Source organism: Mustela lutreola, chromosome 2 (assembly GCF_030435805.1).
Source record: "Mustela lutreola isolate mMusLut2 chromosome 2, mMusLut2.pri, whole genome shotgun sequence".
NCBI lineage: Eukaryota > Metazoa > Chordata > Mammalia > Carnivora > Mustelidae > Mustela > Mustela lutreola.
Genome location: NC_081291.1, coordinates 57,277,365 through 57,301,889, shown reverse-complemented (window position 1 = coordinate 57,301,889; position 24,525 = coordinate 57,277,365). Strand labels below are relative to the sequence as shown.

The 24,525-nt window shown below is 47.3% G+C and overlaps 1 protein-coding gene across 4 annotated transcripts in view; it reads right to left on the bottom strand.

Annotated features, from left to right (window-relative positions):
- IQSEC1 (IQ motif and Sec7 domain ArfGEF 1) overlaps positions 1-24,525 on the bottom strand; it is a 372,144-nt gene that overhangs the window by 227,874 nt on the left and 119,745 nt on the right. For all 4 annotated transcript variants that reach the window (XM_059161876.1, XM_059161871.1, XM_059161872.1 and 1 more), the window contains exon 2: positions 21,365-21,394. In XM_059161876.1, coding sequence (XP_059017859.1) covers positions 21,365-21,394 — 30 coding nt within the window. The remainder of the gene's footprint in view (positions 1-21,364; positions 21,395-24,525) is intronic.

Here is a 24,525-nt window from a genome sequence, read left to right as displayed (position 1 = left end):
AGGAGGGGCAGAGGACAGGGCCCAGCCTGAGCACTGCCGCTTGTAGGGCTCTGAGTGGCCGGGAGAATCAGCATAAGCCCTCCCCCACTGCATCTCCTGCTCAGCCAGCAGAGGGGAGAAGAGAGAATAGGTCTAGTCCAGATGTTGCCACAGTGCTCCCTGCCTGCCAGCACTGCTTCGAGGGTTCTGTACATATTGGCACATTTAATCTTCCTTGAAGCCTCATGAAGTAGCTGCTGATTTCAGCCCTGTGCGGACAGGAGGACTCGCCCAAGGACAGAGCAAGGATTCAAACCCAGCCTGGCACCCAGGAAATGTCCCTGTCCTCCCTTTTATGGCTTCCTGGTTGTCGGGCAGGGAACTCTCCCAGTGCCGATAGCGGGCACCTCTCTGAGGGACACTGACATGTGTCATGACGGCTCTGGGAAAGTAGAGAGGGTGGGCCTGGGCATCGTCTGCAACAGACTCCTGCTCTGGGGGGCCGTGGTCCCAAGGTCAGCACTAAGAGCACCCAGCAGCAGACACCCAGCCCAAGGGTCCAGCCCCGCAAGCTCCTGTAGCGCAGTGTGACGTGGCCAGGGCCAGACCCATCTGTGGTGACAAAAGGGACTTGCCCAGATCACACAGACTTCGAGGTCTTAGAGTTTCAGTCTGCCAGTCTATGAAGCTGTCCCACAAAGAGCAGACCAGGCATGCAGGAGACTAGTTATCCTCGGGCATTACGATCAGGTGAGCTAAGTATAGATGGGGTCCGGGCGTCAGGGTACGGGCCGGGGTGGGGGGCAGTGGACAGGCAGGATGAGCAACAGATGCAAAGAGCAGGGTCCTAAAGCCTGGTGGGGAGAGGAAAGGTATTCCCACTGGAGAGCCCAGCTTGTGCAAATACTGGGAGGTGGGATACCGTGGGGGAAATGGGGCTCATGCGTTTAGGCAGGAGCATCAGGTTGTGACAGAGGTGACACTGGGTGCCCCTGTCCCCACCTGTGGAAGACCCTGGACCCGCACCTCCTCCTGGCTCGCGACCCAGGTCCCGGCAGCTCTGCCCCAAGGCCCAGCCCCCAGCTTTCTCCACAACATCCTGCATTTCTATATTGTCCTGTGGCAGTTCAGGCACAACAGATGGATTCCCGCCCTTGAAGTGATAATTAAGTTTCTCATTACTGAGAGGTACCACCATGACATGTCCTCAAAGTTTAAAATAAATTAAAATTGAAAAAAAAAAAATCCAGACTGTGAAGGGTCTAGATGAGCATGGGAATAAGAGCAGGTCCCTCAGTTCCCATTAATGATGGAACCCTCCTGGTCCTAGAGGGAGGGAGGGGGTGGACTTGACCCACACGCGGCCTGTCTATTCAGGGTCTAAACTGTCCTCACTTTTTTCCTGAGCCCCTTTCTGCATCTGGCCTAGAGCCCTTACAGAGCTCACAGGCTGAAAGGGAACTCAGAGGGTGGTCACAGCCCGGAGTTGAGGGAGGGGGGTCTCGGTGAGGCCAGAGGAGGCTGTGGGAGGGGGTGGGAATCAAGAAGGGCTTCAAGGAGGAGTTGACATCTGCAGTGGCTCTCCATGGATGAGCCGTCATCTAGCCACGGTGAATGAATGGGAATATATGATGACTGAATAAGTGAATGAATGAATGAATGAATGGGCATCCACCTAACAGAGCCAGGAAGGGTGGCCAGCCCAGGCCAGGCTGAAAATGAAGGGCACCCGAGATCGGGAGGGATCATGGTGTGATAACTGCCTTACCGTCTTTATGGTCTTCTCACTACCATGATAGCCTGAGCTGGCTGCTTGGGAGCCCTTATCTGTCCTCTGCTCTAGGACACTGCCTCTAAATAGCCTTAGTGTCCCCATAGGTACTTGTATTCACCTCCTGGGTGTTTATGAAGAGGGGACAGTTGGTGTGCCACCCCAGGCTGAAGAAAGAGGAAGAGGCTGGTGGGGAGATTCACAGTGGTGGGATCATGGGGTGGCAGGCATCGGAGGGGTACAGTGGAGAAAGCAACCTCCAGCTCGAGGATCCAGATGGTGGTGGCTTTCCTCACCAAAAGGGACTTCCTGGAGAGGAGGCAGTCACAGTCATCCAGATAGGCAGAGCTGGACACAGGGGACAAAGGTGGGACAGAACATCAGGGTCAGAGCCCCTGACCCAGATTAAATGGGGTGGGGCAGAATGGAAGGGCCTTGAGGACATTGGGGACATTTATTCACTGGGGTTGTCAAGGCAGAGATCATCATGTTTATTTCACAGCTTCCTGATCCCCAACACAGCTGGGCCCAGGGAAGCCACTCAGTAAACATGTGCTAACTTGACCCAAATGCACCCATTTTCACTTTAAACCACAGGAAGAGAACTTGCCAAGATCAACAGATTGATAACCCAGACTCAGGTTAATTAGTTAGACAGGTGAAACCAAGAATTACCAAATGAACAAAATATAGACTCAAGACAAAACTAAGAATCTACACTAATAAGTAAGACTCTCATACAAGCAGCCCACTACGGCCTCAGGGCCTTTGCACTTGCTGTCCTTGCAACCTAGAACACTGCCTAGTGTGTTGCCTGCTTCCTAATTCCTCCTAAATGCCTTTAGGAGTTTGCTCAAACATTCTTTCTGACTTTATTTTTCTCCACTGTGTGGCTGGCTGTTGTATATTTGGCTTTGTGTATATTTTATGTCTTTTTTTTTTTTTTAAAGATTTTATTTATTTATTTGACAGAGAGAGTGAGCACAGGCAGATAGAGTGGCAGGCAGAGGCAGAGGGAGAAGCAGGCTCCCTGCTGAGCAAGGAGCCCAATGTGGGACTGGATCCCAGGAGGCTGGGATCATGACCTGAGCCGAAGGCAGCTGCTTAACCAACTGAGCCACCCAGGCGTCCCTATTTTACATCTTTTTTATTCATCTCTCCCACTAGGCTGTCAGCTACATGAGAACAGAGATCTCTGCCGGCCTCAGCCACTGTTGTACCCCGGTGTCTGGAACCAGCCTGCCCTGGGTGAATGCATGTTGTAGACTACAAGCAAGAATGTTCTGGGAACTCATAAGAATTGTTTATTCAATACTTAATGAGCTCCTACTATGTGCTCAGCACTGACCTAGGCTGTAGGAACAACAATGAGTGAGATTAAAACAAACAAACAAACAAAAAAAAAACACCAAAAAACAAGCCACCCAAAAAGCCAAAAACCAATAGCTCTGCTGCTCCTGCGGCATCACCACTGTGGAGGGGAGAGAGTGAGCACGGTGTATGAGAAGGGGCACATGCTACGGAGGAAGCAGGGGGACTCAGGAAGCGCAGGAGTGCCACGTGCTGCTGGAGCAAGCTAGGGGCCAGTCGGCACTGGGCTGGGGCAACAGTGGCTGGTGAAGAGATCCCATATGTCTTTGCCGGGGGAGCTGTGGCTGGGTGTCTAGCAGGGGCGGGAGCCCGAATGCCCTGTACCGAGGAAGTGGGTAATGGCTAGGGAGACACCATGTACAGGGGCAGCTGCCCAGCAGCCCCCACCCCAAGCCTCCCTGACTGTGTAGCCAGGAGAGGCCCTCTGGAGGAGGTGACAAGTGAGCTGAGGGAACCCTGCACGCATATGCCTGACATGGCTTGTTCTGAGTCATTTGACTTGGCCTTTCTCGCTAGTCACCACCTCCTCCCAACCCAGGAAGAATCCTCCTTCTAGGGGCCCCCTCTCCAAATACAAACCAATCAATCTGGGACACACACCCCACCACCTCCTTTCTCCATCAGTCTCTCCTATTCCGGGCCACTATCCACCTGCTGTAATCACCCCAGGACCTAATGCCGGACAACTCGGTATGGTCTCCATGCGCTAGAGTCCTGAAATGATCCCTAGTAGCAAATCCCCAGCCTGCGAGCCCTGCCTTTGCCTGTTCCTTCCTGCAGGAACCATGAAAAAGTCCCTTCTCCTGGGGTTTCTCCATGGGACCATGTGGGGTGTGGAATGCCCCTCCTCTTGGGACTGTAACAATGACATCATCTCCCAATCTTTAACCTTTACTGAATCTCACGTTTTCTCTTAATACACTTTATTTTAAATCAGCCCGGTAAGACCCTTTGCAAACACTTCAGAGTAAACAAACAAACAAGGTATATACCTTGTGACATCTTCAACAAGGTTAATATGATTAGAATTCCTTTTCCCCACAAAATGGCAGGCTCCCTAAGAGTGGAGGGCATGTAAGAAATTACAGTGACAAGAACCAGGCCCCTTGGAAATTGTCACGATCTGTCTCCCCAGACCGAGAGCTCAGGCCGAGTCCCGGGCTCTACCTCCCTACTGTGCGTGGAATTCGGTTGGTTTCTCAAATTCAGCTTTTAAACTTGTCAGCTTAGCGGGGAACTTGTCAGTTCCACGCTCATCTTTCTAGCAATAATCAAGTTACACCATGCGTGAGACGGCCTGTTCCCGGAGTTATTTAATTAGAATCTGCAGATATTAGCAGGGAAAGAGTCATCACAGTGTATTTCAAAACAAGCTGCATCTTGGAAGAGCGCGGGGATCTATGATTGTGGGAATAAAGAACAAGATGAAGCCCCTAGAAGATATTAGCTCAACTCTTTTTCATTGGGAGCATTGATTGTCATGCATTTCCAGAGACACACCTGTGGAGAGGAGTGGGCTGGAGCGGAGCTTAGGCATCACCCCATGGAAGTAAGGGCAAAAAATTTCAGACAGCCATGGTTCAGGGAGCAGCCTGACCCAAGGGAACCACACAGAAGGGTGCCCTTCAAGACCGCTGTCTTGGTTAAGATCAGGTTCAGCTGCTGTAACAAAGGTTTCTTCCCCTCCCCCCTTGAGAATGGCGAATGGAACTTTGCATTTCTCTCCTGATTGGTCTAGAGACTCATAGTCCAGGGCTGAGCTGCTTCAGGAAGCTCCTCTCCTTGATGCCCTGTCATCCCAGACCAGTTGCCCTTGTCCACATGGGCCAGGATGGAGTGCATGTTCCCAACAGATGGGCAGGGGGAGAAGCAGAAAGGGCCTGATTTCTCTCTGCCAGGAAACATCCCAGAAGTACAGATCACTTCCCTTCTCATCCTGGAGAGAGAGAGAGTCTGGTCGCCCAACCAGCCTGCCCTCAGAAGATGCTGGGAACTCTGCAGCCTTTGATGGCCACATACTTGGGTCAAAGTCGGCTGACTGCCTGGAGTAGTGGACAGTGCCACGAGGAGCCCCATAACATGTCTGCCACCTCCCTTTCAATGTTGTCTCCCACCACTGACCATTCCCTACCCCAAGTGCATGCTTTAGGAGAGATCATCTATCAGACAGGCCACATTAAGTAGTCTGTAATTCAGAAACCAGTCAAAAACCCACCAGTGGGTGTCAGATTGCTGGTGGACCCTATTACTGCCTCTGAGACTCTCTACCCAGAGCCCACGTGCATATGCAACTAGAGGTGTCTTGCACAGTGAAAGACAATCACATGGCTCCCTGCTTACAGGTCACCCACTCTTTAGACCATGAGGGCCCTTCCTGAGAAACCTCTTGGACTAATGAGACCAGAGGCAACCAGAGGCCCAGCGGCCAAGGCCCTGAACTCACAGGAGGAGAGAGTCACACAGGCAGAATGTTCTGGCCTCAGGGTGGACTGCTTTCCAGGCCTTGAGCTGGGAGACATTTATGTTTGCAGATGCAAGCAAAATTTACCAGTGAAGGTGGCCTGGAAATAAGGGCTGCTGGTCCCCACCCCCAGCCCGCCTCCCCCGACCCCTGTCCTGTATGTGCATAGCCTCCTTGCATCTGGAAGGCCTCCTCCCATTTCCTGTGGGTGGGGGTGGGGTTCCTCCAGGATGGGGCAAGTGGAAAAGCCAGACTCCAGCATTCCAGTCAGGTTCCACCCATAGCCCATGTTCATCATCACCCGAGTCACTCCCGGGGTCTCTGTCATCCCAGGATGGCTCCCTGCAAGGCCCGAGTTGCTCCCCCTGCCCCATATTTACCCATACGTCCCCCATAATGTTTTAGCCTTTCTCTCTGGCTGGGGTTGCGGGTCACACATTTTCTCAAGCAGTTTTCACATCTGAGGGACAGAAATACCAGAATGTAGCCTTCCCTGCTTAGTTATTAGTCTTGGCGGCTCCCAGAAAGCTTCCCCCACAAAAGGCTGGCATCCAGGGACCAAACAATATAAACCCGCCCCCAGACCCCACACACCCAACAGGAGGGCAAACGTGTTCTCAGTGCAGGATATGTCTTGGGACTGCAAAAGCGGGGGCTGCCCTGGAAAGTGTTGAGTTTGTAGCCAGCAAACTCGATGCTGAGGCCAAATTTGGCGAATTTTCTAGTCAACTCATTGACAAAAAGCATGTTCTCCAGCTTCAGATCTCTGGCAACCATACTGTTTTGGTGGCCACACTGACCGCCTGACAACAGCCAGCAGAGTTGACCTGGAGCCCCCTTCTGGGTCACTCGGATGAGGTGCACTTAAGAGTCACACAGGTGTCCCCGCTTACATATTCTCCAACGAGGAGTAAGGTTTTCTTGGTGTGGATCACCTCACATGATTTTACAGTATTCGGGGGTTCACAGAGAAGTCCCTAGAGGCCTGTGGCATTCTGCTGGGTGTTCTCGATGACCTTCACAGTCACCTTTGTCCTGGTTGGGATGTACTGGGCCAACTTCATGGTGGCGAAGCTGCTGATGGGCTAACTACGCTGACAGTACTAAATAGTAATGCGAACTATGCTTACTAAGCTAATTAACAATAATAACTGTGCTAACTAACAATACTAAGTATGCAAACTAGCAATACAGACTGTACAAAATATGCTAATACAAACAGTGCCAACTATGTTCACTATGCTAATAATACTAACTATATGACGCTTACCATCATTCTATCAATATAATATTATACTATAATATACAATTAGTATATATATATAATCTCTCTATATATATACAATAATATAATATCATACTATCAATACTAACTATACGATGCTTACACCAACAATATCAACTATGCCAACCATACTAAAACGCTCATACTAAACAAAGACAAAAAAATGAAAAAAAAAAGAAAAGTGAGAATGGAGAGAAATTGAGAAAAAGGAAAAAAAGAGGAAAAAATGAAAATAGAGAAAATTGAGAAGAGTAGAGAAAAAAGAAAAAAATTAAATGAAAAAAAAAAAAGGTAGGAAACAAGTTCACTGGGGTCAAAGTCAGTCAGGTCACCATGGCTTCCTAGGCTACACAGACCACAAACCCAGGCTAAGTCACAGACCAGTCACGACTAGATATAAAACCATACTGGTTTCCTTACTTTTTGTTCCCAAGACTGCTTTACTCAAAAATTAAAAAAAAAAAAAAAAAAAAAGGACCTCTAAATATCTTTGTGTTTGTGTGGGTTTTTCAAGATTGACATTTACTTTATGAGAAATAAAAATCTATAGAACATTTCCATGGCCTTTTCATTTCTAGTTTGAAAAAAACAACTGCAATTTTGGCGTTTAAAGACCTCATCACGTCTACACTTAAAATACTTAGTTTCTTTGGTTTAAACCCTGGTGTCAAAATGATGCTACAACTTAACAGACATCACCATAGTACAGGAAGACATTCTGTTGCATAAAATGCATTAAGGGTCACATTTATCTATGAAACTCAGAGGAAGATTGCTCTCATTGTATTTTCACCAAAAAGGTTGTGAGTTGGGTTGGGAGGTCAGGAGGCTTGGGTTGAGGTGTTCCAAGTGTCGAAGAGAAAAAGGTGTCAACCAAGAATCCTACATTTGGCAAAACTGTCCTTCCAAAATGGGGAAGAAATGAAGACCTTCCCAGAGAAACTGAAGCAAGGAGAATTGGCCTGAACACTGGGCCAGGCCTGCAGGAGAGGGAGTCCTTTGGGTTGAAATGAAAGGCCAGTGGATAATACCTCGAAACTATGGAGAAATAATGTCTGGTAAACATGAATGCACAGATAATTATGAAAGTACTGTTATAACTTTGGTTTGTACCTCTACTTCTTGTTCTCTATATTAAGAAACTGATATGTACAAACACACACACACACACACACACACACATTTAAAGATTTATTTGAGAGACAGAACATGCGAGCAGGGGGAGGGACAGGGGACGAGGGAGAGAGAGAATCTCAAGCAGACTACATGCTGGCGCAGAGCCCGATACGGGGCTCAATCTCATGAGTGAAGATTGAAGATCATGACCTGAACTGAAATCAAGAGCCAGAAGCTCAACCAGTTGAGCCACCCAGGTACCCTAAGAATGATATATTTAAAAACCTAATTATTAGTCTATGCTTTTGGACACACAATGCATAAAGATGTAATTTGTGACATCCATAACTGAAAGAGGCGTGGCTCAGGGCTGTAGAGGAGCTGAATTTTCATGTTATTGAGGTTAAGCTGGTATAAATTGACATGAAGTGCTGTAACTTTGGGATGGTAAGTGTAATCCCATGGTAATCACATACGTAGAGGTTATAGAACGTACACAAAAGGAAACGAGAAGGGAATGTGAAATGTTTCACTACACGAAAAAATCAACTAAATGTAAAAGAACCCAGCCATGCAGAAAATGAGAGACAAAAAGCAAATAGAAAACAAAGGACAAGGCAAAAGGACAGAGGTAATTACTTTATTTTCTTAAAAAGATTGTATTTATTTATTTGACAGAGGGAGACATGCTTCCCACACAAGCAGGGGAGTGGGAAAGGGAGAAGCAGGCTTCCTGTCAAGCAGGGAGCCTGATGTGGGGTTTGATCCCAAGACCGTGGGATCATGACCTGAGCTGAAAGCTGACGCTTAACGACTGAGCCACCCAGGTGCTCCAATAATAACTTTAAATGCAAATAGATTCAACAGATTAGCAGAATGGGAAAAACACATGATCCAACTATCTGCTGTCTACACACTTGAGATCCAAAGACACAAAAAGTTGAAAAAGTTGAGTCAGAAATCCCTGCAGGTGTCACCAAGAGTCACCAAAAGAGAGAGTAGGGTGGCCGTATGTTAATTAAGAAGTTCAACACACCAAGAAGATAAATGATAAACATTTATTTACATACCTAATGAGAGGCCATCGAAATAAATGAAGAAAAAATTGACGGAAGTGAAGGGAAAAACAGTTCTAAAATAATTGTTGGAGCCTTCAATACCCTACACTGAATAATGGACAGAACAATCAGACAGAAGGTAAGTAAGGACAGAGTGGACTGGAACAACACGATAGCCCAACCGTATTTAACCGACTGGCACAGGACCCCACCCAGCATCAACACGTGCGTCCTTCTCAAGTGCACACAGGACCATCTCAGAACAGACCTTGTGTTAGGTCACAGGTTAAGCCGCAGTAGCTTTTATAAGATAGATAGCATACAAAGTATCTTTTCCAACCACAATAAGATGAAGTCAGAAGTCAGTAACAAATGGAAAAGGAGAAAATTCAAAAAATTTGTGACAACTAAAAACATATTCTTAATGAACCAACGTGTCAAAGAAGAAATTACAAGGGAATCAGAAAATAGGAATGAAGGAAATGAAACGCAACAAAACTCACAGAGAACAACAAAGCAGAGATATGGGGGACATTAATAGCCATAAACACTTACATTAAAAACCAAGACGGGGCGCCTGGGTGGTTCAGCTGGTTAAGCGTCTGCCTTCGGCTCAGGTCAAAATTCTGGGGTCCTGGGATCGAGCCCTACATCGGACTCCCTGCTCAGCGGTGAGTCTGCTTCTGCCTCTCCCTCTGCCCTTCCCCACTGTGCGTGCGCGCTCTCTCTCTTTCTCTCAAATAAGTAAGTAAAATCTTAAAAAAAATATCAAGTCTGGGTAGCTTAGTTGGTTAAGAGTCCGACTTTTGAATTCGACTCAGATCATGATCTCAGGGTCGTGAGACTGGGTCCTGTGCTGGGCTCTTTGTTGAACGTGAAGTCTGCTTAAGATTCTCTCTCTCTCCCTCTGTCCCCTCACTCTCTAAAAGTAAAATTGAGAAGACATCAAGTCAACACCATAACTATGCAACGTAAGAAACTAGAAAAAGCCAAAGCTAGTAAAAGGAAGGAAATAAAAAAAGATTAGAGCAGAGATAAATGAAAGAGGGAATAGAAAAACGAAAGAGAAAATCAATAAACACAGAAGTTGGCTCTTGGAAAAGATCAACAAAATTGGCAGACTGCTAGCCGGACTGTGGGAAGCACAGAGAAGGCTGCAAGACCATGTCACCATGGACGCTTACAGATGCAGAAAGGATCAGGGGCTACCCGTAGTGTACTCTAACAACTTGGAGAACCCAGACAGAACAGACAAATTTCTAGAAATATCAAACCTACTAAGATCAAATCACGAAGAAATAGAAAACTGCAATGGATTAGAAACTAGTAAGGATGAGTCAGTCATCAAAAACCTCTTGAGAAAAACAGTCTTGGCTCCAACAGTTTCACTGGTGGATCCTACCAAACACTGAAAGGATTAACACCAGTCTTCTCAAACTCTTCCAAAAAATTCAAGGGAAAGAACACTACCTAAATAATTCTATCAGGCTGGTGTTACTTTGACGCCCCCAGATACTCTGGCCCACTTCCAGACAGTCACTAGAAGATTTCTGTAAAATATTTGGCCAGGGGTGCGTGGGTGGCTCAGTGGGTTAAGCCTCTGCCTCAGCTTAGGTCATGCTCCCGGGGTCCTGTGATGGAGTCCCACATGAGGGTTTCTGCTCAGCAGGGAGCCTGCATCTCCCTTTCCCTCTGCCTGCCACTCTGCCTACTTGTGCACTCTCTTTCTCTTTCTGTCAAATAAATAAATAAAATCTTAAAATAAAACATCAGGTAGATGAGTTCTGTGCTCAGTGACTCGAATCTGGCTCCTATGAAATCCTTCTCTTTCTTGTGTAAGGAGAGGACCAGTAGCACCTCCAGAATCAGGCTGAACACATATGGACCCCTTCTAAGAGCCTCGGTCCACAGCTCCAGAATTGGGCAATCTTTTTCTGCAACTCTGCTTGGACACAATATTCATTAGACTCCTGAGAAAAATGACCAATTAATGGATCCATAGACTATAATACCATCTTGCAATTAGATATGTTTTATAAAAGGGAGCTATTTGGAAATTGGGTCTTTAAAATTTTGCTGCCTCTTATTTGTGTATTTTTAGGTGTGTCTATATATGTTGTAAATGTGAGATATTTTCTCTACTTCCAGGATTGTTAAAATTAATTTGTAAACATGCTCTATTTAATTGGTTTAGAGGCAAGCACTTATAAATAAGGATTGGGCATTCTAAAACTCAGAAAGATAGAAACAAACCCGGATTGTTTCTCAGATTCATGTGATCTTGGAAAATATTTGGTATTAAAGCTCACTTAAGGTTGTTTTTTTTTAATTAAATGGATATGCCCTTAGAATTGCTAACGTTATAAAAGTTTTATTCTGCCTGTGTTTATTGAAAGTCAAGCAAGTTGATATCATCTCCCTTGCAAAATTCACCAGAAAAGAAAAAAGAGCTTTGTCTAATCCCCTTGGAAGCTTTATGGGTAATCGACGAGCAAATACACAGATGTAAATAATTTTAATAAATGTAATCGAGACCATTGGGAAAAATACGGGAAATAAGTCTGTATGCAAGGAAAGTGAGACTGGTTATTTAAAGAGGGAAAACCTAGGGCAAACTCTGAATGAATATAAAATTTATATATTTCATATCTGAATGAATAAAAATATTTGTAGAAGGTTGATGAGAAGGGAATTTCTAGGAAGGAGTTTTATGCATGATCAGGACTGAGATTATGGAGATTAGCACGTAGATAGAGTTTATGAGGGAGTGATGCACATCTGTGGAAGCAAAGGGAGAGCAAGAGAACAAGATGGGGCAGAAGTTGAGCAGTGATTCCACACCAACAGAAGCCATAGAAGGCTCTATGAGGAGTTCCAAAAGTTGGACTGCTCCTCAGAGACATCTTAATTCAGGTCAAAGGGGTTGGATCTTCAAAACGGTCTTTGGATGTGACCACCTGGGAAGGAGGCATGCCCTTGGCAAGGCAGCTGTCTGTAGTCAAGGCCATCCCCAGTGGCGGCTGAGAGTTGAGGACTGTTGGCAGCATTCCTACAGCTGGGAGACCTTTGCCCAGCTGGAGATGCTGGTCAGCATATCCCTACACCCATCAGGAAAACTTAGATCTATGTAGTGCCCTGGATGTCCTTGTCAAAATCAGTCAATATCAATGTGGGTGATGACACAGAGGAAAAAGGAGGGACTGCATAAATTTTTAAAAATTCATCTTGTTGCTGTGAAGTGTGTAAACCTGGTGATTCACAGACCTGTACCCCTGGGGATAAAAATATATGTTTATAAAAAAATAAAAAATTAAAAAAAAAATAAATTCCTTGTGAGAGTTAAAAAAAAAATTCATCTTGTTGCAATGAATGAGTTTTAATAGCAGAAGTACATCAGTGGAAGACTGGAATGTGGGTTTTCTCTCCGTTCATATGACGGGGCTTTCTTAGATTATTGGTCTAAATTATAAACAAAGGTTTTTCTTTATCTTTAATCGGCCTAGAAAAACAAAGTTTCTATGTCTTGTCTCTGTGAATTCTTTGAATACTTAGGAAACTTGAGTCTGTTCCCTATTAAGAGAGCTAAGGTTTGTTAACAGCTCCAAAACCTTCTGCATTTACCTTGGGAATCTTTTCTTGCCCCCTTGGCTAAGTCAAGTGTTGTGTTTCATAATGATCTATAATCTGATTTACCCCTGTGCTTTAAAATCTCCTGATATTTGGCAAGCTTCCAAAAATTCAACTTCAGGGGTGCCTGGGTGGCTCAGTTGGCTAAGCATCTACTTTCAGCTCAGGTCATGATCCCAGGGTCCTGTGATCGAGCCCCGCATCAGGCTCCCCGCTCAGCAGGATCTTACTTCTCCCTCTCCCTCTGCCTGCCATTCTGCCTACTTGTGGACTCACTTGAGCTCTCTCTCTCTCAAAAAAAATAAAATCTTCAAAAAAAAATTCAACTTCAAAATGAAGTCTTTCTGGATAATTAGGCTTGTTCATTTGCTATGTCCAGTCACATGGGAAGCACTGTCACAAGGAATGATAAACCTTCTTAGGCTAAATTGTATGGGTGAGTGCCATAGCTAACTGTTCTAGAAATTTTATGCAATTCCTAAGGCTTTGATATGTCCTGGTATAATGTAATTGATTTGTAATTTGAATTACTGAAGAACTGTGTGTCACAGAATTTCCCTGTCAGCTCTATTGTATTGACAAATACAGGTCTCTGATTCCTTTAAGGTTGTAGAGCAAAACCGAGTAAGAATTTCCAGAACTAATGGGGAAACTGCATTTAAACAGACTTGTTTAAAACACTGCTCATTCGGGCCACCTGGGTGGCTCAGTGGGTTAAAACCTCTGCCTTCGGCTCAGGTCATGATCTCAGGGTCCTGGGATCGAGCCCCACATTGGGCTCTCTACTCAGCAGGGAGCCTGCTTCCTCCTCCTCTCTCTCTGCCTGCCTCTCTGCCTACTTGTGACCTCTCTTTGTCAAATAAATAAATAAAATCTTAAAAACAAAACAAAACACTGCTAGTTCTCCAATGTTTGCTCTTCTGGATTTAAGTCTGTCTATGACTTACAGAAGTTTGGTAAAAAAAATTTATTTGTAAACAGATATGAAACATTTATCTCCTTCTCTCTACCTGATACCATCAGAATTCAGAAACTCTCAGTGAGTTTTTTTTATGGTTTTCAGGGCAATGTATTTATTTGCATAAGGTCAAAGCATCTGTTCTCCTTGTAACAGGACACAGTTAGAAACACTGGTCATATTCCCAAAGCTCTGACTGGAAATGTCATAGTTGAAGAAGATGTGCATAGACTCCGATATGACCAGACAGCTTTAGGGCACTGAGGATGGCTTTATGGAGCCAATGAGGCCCTTTGGAAAAATCGCTGGATACCTTGCTTACACAGTTTCCAGCAGCTTTTCCAGGTGATTAAGAAAGGTCACTTCCTGGCAAGAACATTAGGATACTTTGGGGACCTTGAGAAGAGAGTAATCCACCCAAATCTATAGGTATAAAGTTCCATCAGGGGTGCCTGGCTGGTTCAGTCAGTAAAGCAAGCAACTCTTGATCTTGGGATCATGAGTTTGAGCCCCATACTGGGTGTAGAATTTATTTAAATAAGTAAATTCTTTTTTTAAAAAGTATTTTATTTATTTATTTGACAGAGAGAGAGAGAGAGATCACAAGTAGGGAGTAAGGCAGGTAGAGAGAGGGGGAAGCAGGATCCCCGCTGAGCAGAGAGCCCGATGTGGGGCTCAATCCCAGGACCCTGAGATCATGACCTGAGCCGAAGGCAGAGGTTTTAACCCACTGAGCCACCCAGGTGCCCCTAAATAAGTAAATTCTTAAAACAGTGTGTTAAAAAAATGTTCTAGAAAAGCAGATTAAAAACAAAAACAAGAACCTATATGCAATCACCATTGTTTCTTTACCTATGTACATAGGCCAACTTTATTAAAACTGGACCTATTTTACAAAGGAATTTGTCTTAATTTGGCTCTCTTTAGTGGAAATAAGGGTGATTTTAGAGAAAGAAATTCTTTCAGTAACACACTTTGTAACACACTGGATTCTAGTTCTGGTGTCTTTGAGGGTTGGTTGGTTGTCCATAAAACTGGGCTGGGTACTGAATTCTTCTGGTTTCCTTGAATAGCTGACTATGACTCTCAAAACTGAGGTTTCCAGTTCTCTCCCGCTGTCTTGACTTGAATCATTGAGAACTAAAACTGCTCTTTTTCCAGAAACCCTACAAACTGAAGCTGGACAACCCAAGGTAAATCTCAGAGGAAAGTTGCCACAGTGGCCCACGTGGAAACCATCTTCATGCCTGAGCTCTGGGGGCCACTAGGAAAAATCACTGGAGACACATGGATCATTGAACAAACTTATTGCAGCCACCCTGATTGGACGATCTGCTATTGGACAATCCAGACTTGGAGATGTACATGGATGAGGTCTGTTTCACAGATCAAAGACAACACAGAGCTGGGTGCAGGGGTGACCCATGAGTTATTGCGCACTGTAAAGGTTGCCAGAAACTGGATCACTGCCCAACGGATCCATATTGACAGCCCATACAAAGACTCCAAAACTCTCCATAATGGCTATAGGACCAAACATAGGTTTAACTAAGTATCAACCCCAATATTCCTTGGCAGACCATAGAGGAGCTAGGGAATGGGGATTTGGACACCTTGCTGGCACTAATATTGCCTGGAAATATAATGAATCCTTATCCCAGAACATCTTACGGAACAAATAGTTCATATTTGTCCATATCACCAAAGCGCCCATTAGGGGAAAGATGATATTCTTCAATGGATCTGGAAGTATATTGCAGGTTCCAATCTTCAGAGAACTGCTCAAAAATGTGCCAGTTGTGCTAGAAACAATCCAAAGACTAGGGCCCACCAGTTCTAAAAGGTATACAACTTACAGCCACCGCATCTGGAGAAGACCGACAGGCGGCCTTTACCATGATGCCAAAAACAAGTGATTCTGGTGTTTGCTAATATTGGCAGATCCCTTTTCAAGCTGGGTTGAAGCTTTTCCATGCTGTTCAGAGAAGGACTCAGAAGTGTGTGTGTGTGTGTGTGTGTGTTTTTAAAGATTTTATTTATTTGAGAGAGAGAGAGAGAAAAATCAGGAGCAGTGGGGGAAGGATAGAGGGAGAAGCAGACTCCCCACTGAGTGGGGAGCCTGATGCTGGACTCAGTCCCCGGACCCCAGGATCATGACCTTAGCCCAAGGCTGACGCTTAACTGAGCCACCCAGGGCCCAAAGGCCTCAGAAGTTGTCAAAACACCTATAAGCAAAATCATTCCTAGGTTTGGACTGCTACTAATAATTCAGAGTGACAATGGAGTAAAAAAATCCCATGAGTGGTGTCCAATGCCTTGGTCATTCAATGGAAGTCATATGCTTTCCTCGAGATCCCAACAGAATCACGAGAATGCATAGGTTTCCTATCTGGGAAAAGGGAGAACATTGGAAAGGGCCCCACGCAGACCAGTGAGCGGACCCCAAACCAGTACTACTTAGGGGGAACTGGTCCAAGAAATCAGTCTGTGAGTGCAACATGCTACTTGGTCACAACACCCTCCACTAAAACCCTAGACAGAACATAGTACAAGAACTATTGACCATAATACAAAAGTCCCAGTAATGCAGAATGCTGGCTTTGAATGTGGAACTAAAGAACAGTCCAGAGAAAGAAAGCAGCAGAAAGCTTCCATTCCTCTACCCCTGTCTTCACCCCACTGCAACGGGAATTAACCAGAGTGGTCATCTTTCCAAAACACTCAAGGATGAAAACCGGTCAAAAGACGGTGGGGACTGAAACCAGTAACCAAAGGGTTAACGGGATGAAAAAGCGCAACTGCAGCTTTTTACCCAGAACTTCCTCCCTTGACCCTAAGCATCCCTGACTCTCCTCCTGGGAGAGGGTGGATTTGAGGTAGATTTGAGGTCCCCATTTTCCCGTTTGGCTGTTTCTGCGTACTCGATGCCCCCCTGATGGTCTTTGCCGCGCATCAAGCAGACGAACTTGGGTTCGTTTACACATACAGTAGGTGCTCAAAAAAAAAAAAAAAACACAAACTCTCTGAGGCTTGGAGTTCAGGGTCTTCTTCATGGTGACACAGAGAGTAAAGATGAACAAGGCTTAATTTAGAATCCTCTGAACTCTGTGCCTGTATTCCTGTCCATGGTGCTGAAAAAGTTCTGCTCTTCTCCCAAGGCCATCTGCTCAGCCTTTAGCGCAGCACCTCGGGACCCAGCTGCAGAAGTCCCCAGCACCTCTCCCTGATTTGCAGCCAGCTCTCATTGCATCCTGGAGGTGACAGTTCAACTCAGTTTACCCAGCCCCACAAACAGCCCGGCTTTGTCTGCCACCTTTGGCAATTTTCATACCTCCTTGCACACAAAATAAATTGCACATTCTCGTTTTGGGGTTGGGGGAGGGGTGGCCTGGTTAATTACAAAGTCTGCCTCACCTTGGTGCGGAGTGATGGGAGATGTTCACAGGAAAATGGATTCATTTTGACTAATTGCTTTCACTTACACGTCTTAGTTCTAATTAAGACATTTGTAACCGAGCCCACCCTCTCCAGAAGCGGCTCCCACGCTAGACGAGCAGCCCTCAGGTTTCACCAGCTGCTCAGGGTCCTGAGAAACTCACTGCTTGGGACCTTTTGGGAAATGCCAGTCAGTGTTTCAGGATTCCTCCCAGGGAGGCGACCTAGGGGAATAGCCTCGTTCAGTCTTCCTAGGGACCGGTCAGCTCACACTTGTAAGCCAGGCACGGCCTGACACTGGACACTGGGAGGGAGGCTGTGTGTGTTCAGGCTGCCTGTTAGAATCATGCAAGAAGTGGTTAAAATCCGGAGTCCCCTGCCCCACCCTGGTTCTACCTAGTCAGATAGGAGAAGGACAGGGTCTGGAAATCTGTCTATTCCACGAGCACCAGCAGGTGATTCAACCTAGAAAGGTCTGGGTGTCAAATCAGGGCTCTGCATTTGAAAACCATGTTATCTAGGGGAGCTGTTCAAGTATTTCTTTGCCTCAGGGTGTAAAAAATGGGGCTCATCTAACTCTCGTGAAGGAGGGGGGTGGTTGTGCTGGTGAGGTAAGACCCTGACCCACAGCCAGCAATCATTAACTGGTACTTACTCCTATTACTGAACATGGCTGGGTTCATTTCAGGGGGTTGATGAGAACCACGGGGAGGCAAAAAAAAAAAAAAAAAAAAAAGGAAAAAGAAAAAAAAAGCTTTTGTGCTGAACAAAGTCCTTATACCTCAGACACAGAATCAGCACCCTCTCTGGGCCCTCCCTGCAGTTATTCATTCTTTCAAACTCCAAATTCTGCAAAGCTCTTCTTTTCCCACTTCCCCCCAACCAATAAATCATTAGAAGGTTTCCAACTGGAGGGCCTCCACAGCCTCCCTCGGAATGCAGTGGAAAACAGACACACGCACCCTGGGAATAAGGGAGCAAAGTCCTACGTTTGCAAAATGGTCAAAACTGAGTCATTTCATTTGTGGAAAATGAATACATCTGATCTTGCAAATGTTTTGCCTCGGGGAAAAGTAGCACGCACGCAACTGCAAACAGGATTCTCCTGGCAAAGACCACTCCTTGCTGCTCCGGGAGGCTCTGCCAGCCCACCAGAAAGCCAGCAGCAGTGTGTGTCCTGGGAGCATAAAGAAAAACTTTGCCCAGCGGGGACCCCAGGGTGGGCGGGGTCTCTCAGGATTCAAGTTCATTTCCTTAACATTTAGCAAAGATCATCAGCTCTTGGTGTCTGTCCAAACCTCAGCTAGGATCAGGAAATCCAGGCACTGCCTTTCTGAGTCAAATGTAGCCCCTCTCCCCAAGAATTTTGGTGTTTATAGTGGAAAGGGGGATGAAGCAAGGGGAGAGGGGAGTTCTCCACGGAGCAGAGTAGATGGTCCAATTTTTTTTTCCCCTTCCAGTTTATTGCCTGAAAATATTTATGAGTTCTGAATCCAATTAAGCAAACAGTAATTTGTGCCCGTTCTGTGGACAAGGCATTGTGCCCGGGGTTCCCAGTGAGACCAAGGTAAATTCAGTCCACTAAGCCTGTTGGTGCCTGCTCTGTGCTCTACGCTGGGTGGGGGGGCAGCCTCATCTGGGTTCCTTACTCCTCCTGGGGGGTTTAGTGCTCAAGTCACTAGGACAGAAATCAAAGTGAACATGGGTATCAGAGTGGAGCACAGAAAGCCAAGGAGCACAAGCAGGGGGAAGGGCATTTCATCCACGAACACTTGGCAGAAGACCAGGGTCCCTTTAGGAAGAGGCTTCATGGTCATTCTTCCCTGGGAAACAAAGTTTGCAGCTGTCTGAGGGTACTGAGCTGAAGTACAGAGAACGGGTCAGATCTGAACCATCTGGGGGTCTTCCTATCCTGTGCCCCTGTGCCTACCCCATGCTAGTGAGCAGAGAGTGGCACATGTGTCCGAGGCCTGACCCCTGTGGTGACAGCTCCCTGGAGAGCAAAGCACATGCCTGGCACAAGACAGAGACACAGTCAAGTCCTGACAACATCATCTTAAAGTCCCAGCAGTGGCTTCTACCATGAGTCCTAAAGGTCTCTGGGCCTGTCCCAAGAGTCTACGCAGCAGAGTAGAAGTCACTGTGGGGTTGGGTTCTGGAGCCTTTAGAAAAACTTAGATGCAGCCTTCTCTGCTTGGACTCCCACCGGTTTTCTTCCCTGCCTCATCTCTGCATGTCCTGCCGAGAACCATTTGGCTTGAGCTACAAACATATGTTCCAATTTGCAGACAGTCCCCTGCTCCCGTTCCCAGCCATTCGTTATTCTCACTACACAGATCCTTGCCTATGCTGTTCCCCCCACCAAAATGTCCTTTCCACCCTTCCCCCTCCGTGGGGGAATCACGCTCCTGCTTCAGGGCTGTCTTCCAATACCTATCCTACAAAACTCAGCTTCCTGATTGCCCCGGGGGCTTGGGTGGGTGGGCGGGGTGTTTAGGGCCAAACATCCACCCCCTCACACGTCTCCTAGCACCCATTCAATTAGGAACTTGGCTGAGTTTGCTGGTGCAAGCCCACCAGTCTTAGAAAATTCCAGGTGAGTGTATCAGAGGGGGAAGTGCAGATCCTGAAGCCGAGAGAGGCAAGGGGCTGAGGGCCCTCTCCTCCCCCTTCCCCATGTGAATCCCCTTCCAATGCTGGTGCATACCCCAGTGACAGGATGCTCACCCCATCTTGGTAATTCACCCTGTCTTAAGACAGCTCTTTATTTTTACCAAGTATTCTGGGTGGGGAATATATTTGCACGGTTCTAAGCTCAAGCAACAGCACAGTACGCGCTTGCAGAAGGCTCACAGCCACTCTTGTCCCTGCCCGCCCTGTTCCCCATCACCCAAGGGACCATTCTAATGACTGCTTGCCTCTCTTGCCATTGCTTATTTATGCAAACATGACAAGCAAGAAAGCATGTTCTTATATCTGATTTTCATTACCCAAAATATAATGTGAGGTACATGCTAACCTGCCCCTTGCTTTGCTCAAGGGGTCTCCTCCCCCATCAGCCCACCAAGGGCACCCTCCCTGGTTCTCACAGCTGCATATATTTGGCAGTGGGGGTGGGGAATGGTTCCAGAATGCCCAGCTGCCCCTCTTCCAGCATCTCCTGGCCTCAGCCATTCTCCATCTCTACATGTATCTCCTCTCCCCTCTCAGGCCAGTGGCTATCTGCCCTCACTCTACTGGTAGCCCTCATATGACACTCTACTCAGCACCCCTCCCCACACCCTGAGTGGGCCTCTGCTTCCTGCTGGGACCCTGCTCTCCCACAGCCCCCTATTCTGCCTCCCTGGCTTGGGACCACCACGCATGTCTCCTGGGTTAAGCTAAAGCTAAGTGCACGGGTACAGAATGGGGTCTCCCTATGCTGCTTCCCGGAACTTCCCCAGGATGTAGCCACGGTCACCCATCTGTATTTCTCTCTCCCCAGGCTGCTTAGAGCACCACACTGAAGCCAGAATTTCCCAGTTCCAGGCTCAGGATGAGCATCTTGTCTTCCCAGCACTCTCGCAGTGCTATTCAAACCAGCCAGAAACCTGAAATCCCATCTGCTGCCAATGGGCCTGGGCATCCCTGTGGCTCTTTAGTGGCTTCCTTGCTTCTCCTCCCCTCTCCCACCCTCATCACTAGCCCACCGTCTCCCATCCCTCATGGCCTCCTTGGTCCCGCAACTCAAGCCTTGAGACCTGCCTGGCCCCAGCCCCATGGGCTGAGGCACTAGCACCCAGGGGATCTGGTTCCTACCAGTCCTACAGTCAGTATCCCCAGCTGTGACCCCACTCCATGATGACCCCCCACGACCCTCCACTGGTGGGGTTGGGGAGAGACATGTCTCAGTTGCAAGCGTCATCTTCTCCATGTGCCATGGAGATACACTGCATCAGTCAAGGCTGGCAGGAGGGGGCTGTCTGAGCTGAGAAGCTTCCTGTCTTAGATAAGTCACAGTCTAGCCAAACCAGACACCGCCATAGCCCTTGAGGGAACAGCACCACCACAAAGCCAGGTGACTCCCCCAGGAAGGTCACTCTAGAATCAGCACCCTAAACCAGGGCTCTTGCTGCTCCAGGACATGAAGCCAGCAGACAGAGCATGGCCAAGGTCTGTGGGGGGCAGACCAGGGCCGGGGGCGGCAAGGGAGCAGGGCTCTGACCTGGTGAGACCTCATCAGAGAGAAATCAAAGCACATGGTTTCTGGAAGCCGCCCTCTCCTCGGACCCAGACACACAAGTGGAGGCTGATGAACACATACCTGACACTCCGGGAACTTTCTCCTTCAGACCTGCAAAGAGAGAGAGCACACACTTAGAATGCAAGGAAGTACCCTCCACTATGGGGGATCCGCATGAGGACGTTAGATGTGGGAACCCACGAGGTCCCCAGGACCCTGAGAGCCCTTCTCCAGCCTCAGCAGACTGCTCCCAGGTCCAGCCCCCAGGGCGTCCCATTGTCAGGTTTTGACCTACAACTCCACCCTGAAAACCACCTCCTCCTGGAAGCTTGCGGCTTCCCAACCTCCTCCAGGGCACATCACCTTGATTATAATTGTCTTCCCAGGATTAGAACATCCCAGAAGTTAGGGAGCAACCCCAAAACGGGGCCTGTGGCTCCAAAACTCTGTGCCCTGGGCGCTGCGAGGCAGCGGTGGAAGGAATGAGTGAGCGGGGACGGCGCAGCCGGCCTTCCTGCGTCCCCTACTTGGTATTTCCAGCATAGAGCCCACTACCGGCTCCATTTTCAAGTACCCAGAAATCAATTACACCACTTTACAAAGGAGACAAGCCTGAATGTCAAGGAACTGGACAATTAGATCGTATCGCGCACACTTGAACTTTCACGGAGACTGTGAAATACACGGCATCCACTGACAGTGGTGCCTTTGCGCTCAGCAAGCCAAAGGAAAGGGACTTGGAGATTAAACTGCTCACAGCGAAGGGCTTTAAAGCCATGGCCAGGCTCCCAGGGTCTGATGGAGCAAAGGGCTAAGAGCAAGCACATTCGGGAATCTAATCCCTGGAAGTCCCAAATTGGATTTTACTGCCAGTGAGCTAATAAAAACACACTTAACCCAAAGTCTTTTTTTTTTTCTTCAAATTGCCCTTTTCAGTAATTTTACTGACTAGCTGCATATGGCCCCATCAGCACTGAAGCCCAGAGGAACGGCTTCTCTCACGGAGCTGGACTTGCTGATCTTACAAGATCATCCCGTGTCCTTTCCTATGTCTGCTGTGTCAATGACAGATTCTACCCAGGCTGTCTTTCAAGCTAACTGATGGCCCGGCGCAGGAACGTTTCTCCAGGATGCCATAAAGGGTCCTCAACATCACTAGCTGCTGGCTGTCTGGGAGGTTCCAGCTGTCCCCAGCTCTCAGCCAGCTACGCAGCACCTGCCAGGGCCATGGGCCATCTCCCCACTCAGCCAGTACAGAACGGGAAATAAGAGCAGAGACAACCAGCACTCAGTCCTTACGCAGTGTCAAGCCCAGGGCCCGGCCCTGACGTGTGCTACTGATTTTCACAGCAAGCTGGCAGGCCTGGCATGGTCCTCATTTGCCGAAGAGGGACTGAGGCTCCCAGAGGCAGTGTAAGTGCTCAGTGGCAGGACCAGCCATGGAGGAGGCTATTTCCTGTCGCCCCTTAATGGGAGACAAACAAACCACATCCTTCCATCCCGTTAGAGGTCAGGATGGAGTTTCCTGGGGTGGTGATGGAAGGGGGCTCTGGGGGTTTGCGGGTGCTGCTCATGTTTGGGTCCTGATCCAGGTCTTGGTTACCCAGGTGCAAAATAATGATTAATAAAAAATATATATTTGGTCACTCAGATCACCAAAATGTATTTCTCATATATATTTGGTCTTGGTCCATAGTTCCCTGCTCACCCCAAAACTTGCAAATTTCTTCCTTCCTTCCTTTCTTTTTACATTTATTTATTTATTTATTTATTTATTTGAGAGAGAGAGAGAGAGAGAACACACACTGGAGGGGAAGGGCAGAGGGAGAGGGAGTGAAAGAATCTCAAGCAGATTCACTACTGAGTGCTGAGCCTGACCTGGGGCTCGATCCCAGGTCCCAGAGATCATGACCCGAGCTGAAATCAAGAGTCAGACTCAATTGACTGAGCCACCCAGGTGCCCCCAATCCTTTGGAATTTCTGAGCCATGAGAGCAATGGAAACATGTTTTGTTCTACTATTTGGTCTCTAGTCCTCAGTCCCTGAAATCACTTCAGAGCACACCAATTCACGTGAAACAAATGTCTTTTCATTCCTAATAAGCTCCTTTCCACTGTAACTAGGTTCATGTTAATGTGGTGACTTTTGGAAAGCACCTAGGGATGGGGGCTCGTTGCCAGGGGAACCGACCAAGAACAGAGGGTTGGAAGTTTCAGTCCCACCTCCTGACCTTCTGGGTGGGAAGAAAAGGCTAGAGAATGAATCAGTCACCAACAGCCAATGATGTAATCAATCAGGTCTATGTAATGAAACCTCCATAAAAACCCAAACAGAGGGGGTTCAAAGAGCTTCCAGCTGGTAAACACACAGAGATTCAGGGACAGTGGCACGTCCAGAAGGCAGGGAAGCTCTACATCCCCTCCCTGTCCCCTTGCCCTGTACATCTCTCCGACCTGGCTGTTCCTGAGTCACGTTCTTTTAGAAGCAGCCAGGCTCTAAAGCTAGAGTTCCACTCTAGCAAATTAATTGAACCCGAGGGGGAAGTCACGGGAACCTCTGATTTATAGCCAGGCAGTGAGAAACACAGGTAACAAGCTAAGCTGGCAACGAACGGGTGTCTGAAGTGGGGGTGAGAGCAGAACTGAGGACCTCACCTGGGGGCTCTGAGGCTCTCTCCCAGTAGAGAGGGACAGAACGGGGCTGAATCCGAGGACACACAGCTGGTGTCAGAGAATGGCTTGGTACTGTGGGAACTCACCCCCCCCACACACACACATGCTGGAACTGGGTACCGGAATCTCTCCTGGGAGGCCCACAGCAGGAAACCCACCCTGCTGCACACTTTTGACACAAGTGTTTTCAGAATATGTACTGTTTTGTTCACAAATTGGAGAAAGTATCACATGAAGGAGAAGGGGGGGGGATAGGGAAGATAAGCGGTGAGTTGATAACTGGTGAAGTTGGGGAGGGGTTCTGACCCTGTTTCCCCTACTTTTGAGTGTGTTTGAAATTTTCTACAAGTTTAAAAAACACAGTTTTTGTAGGATGAGCCAGTCTGGAGATCGAACATACAGTATGGTAACCACAGGTAATAATGCCAGACAGTATATCAGAAATTTGCTAAGAAATTTCAGGGGCTTGCACCACAGAAAGCAAAGACAATTATGTGAGGAGGGAAAACCTGGTAATCAGCTTGCCTATAGTAACCATTTTACTGTATACGTGTACAACAAAACACGTGG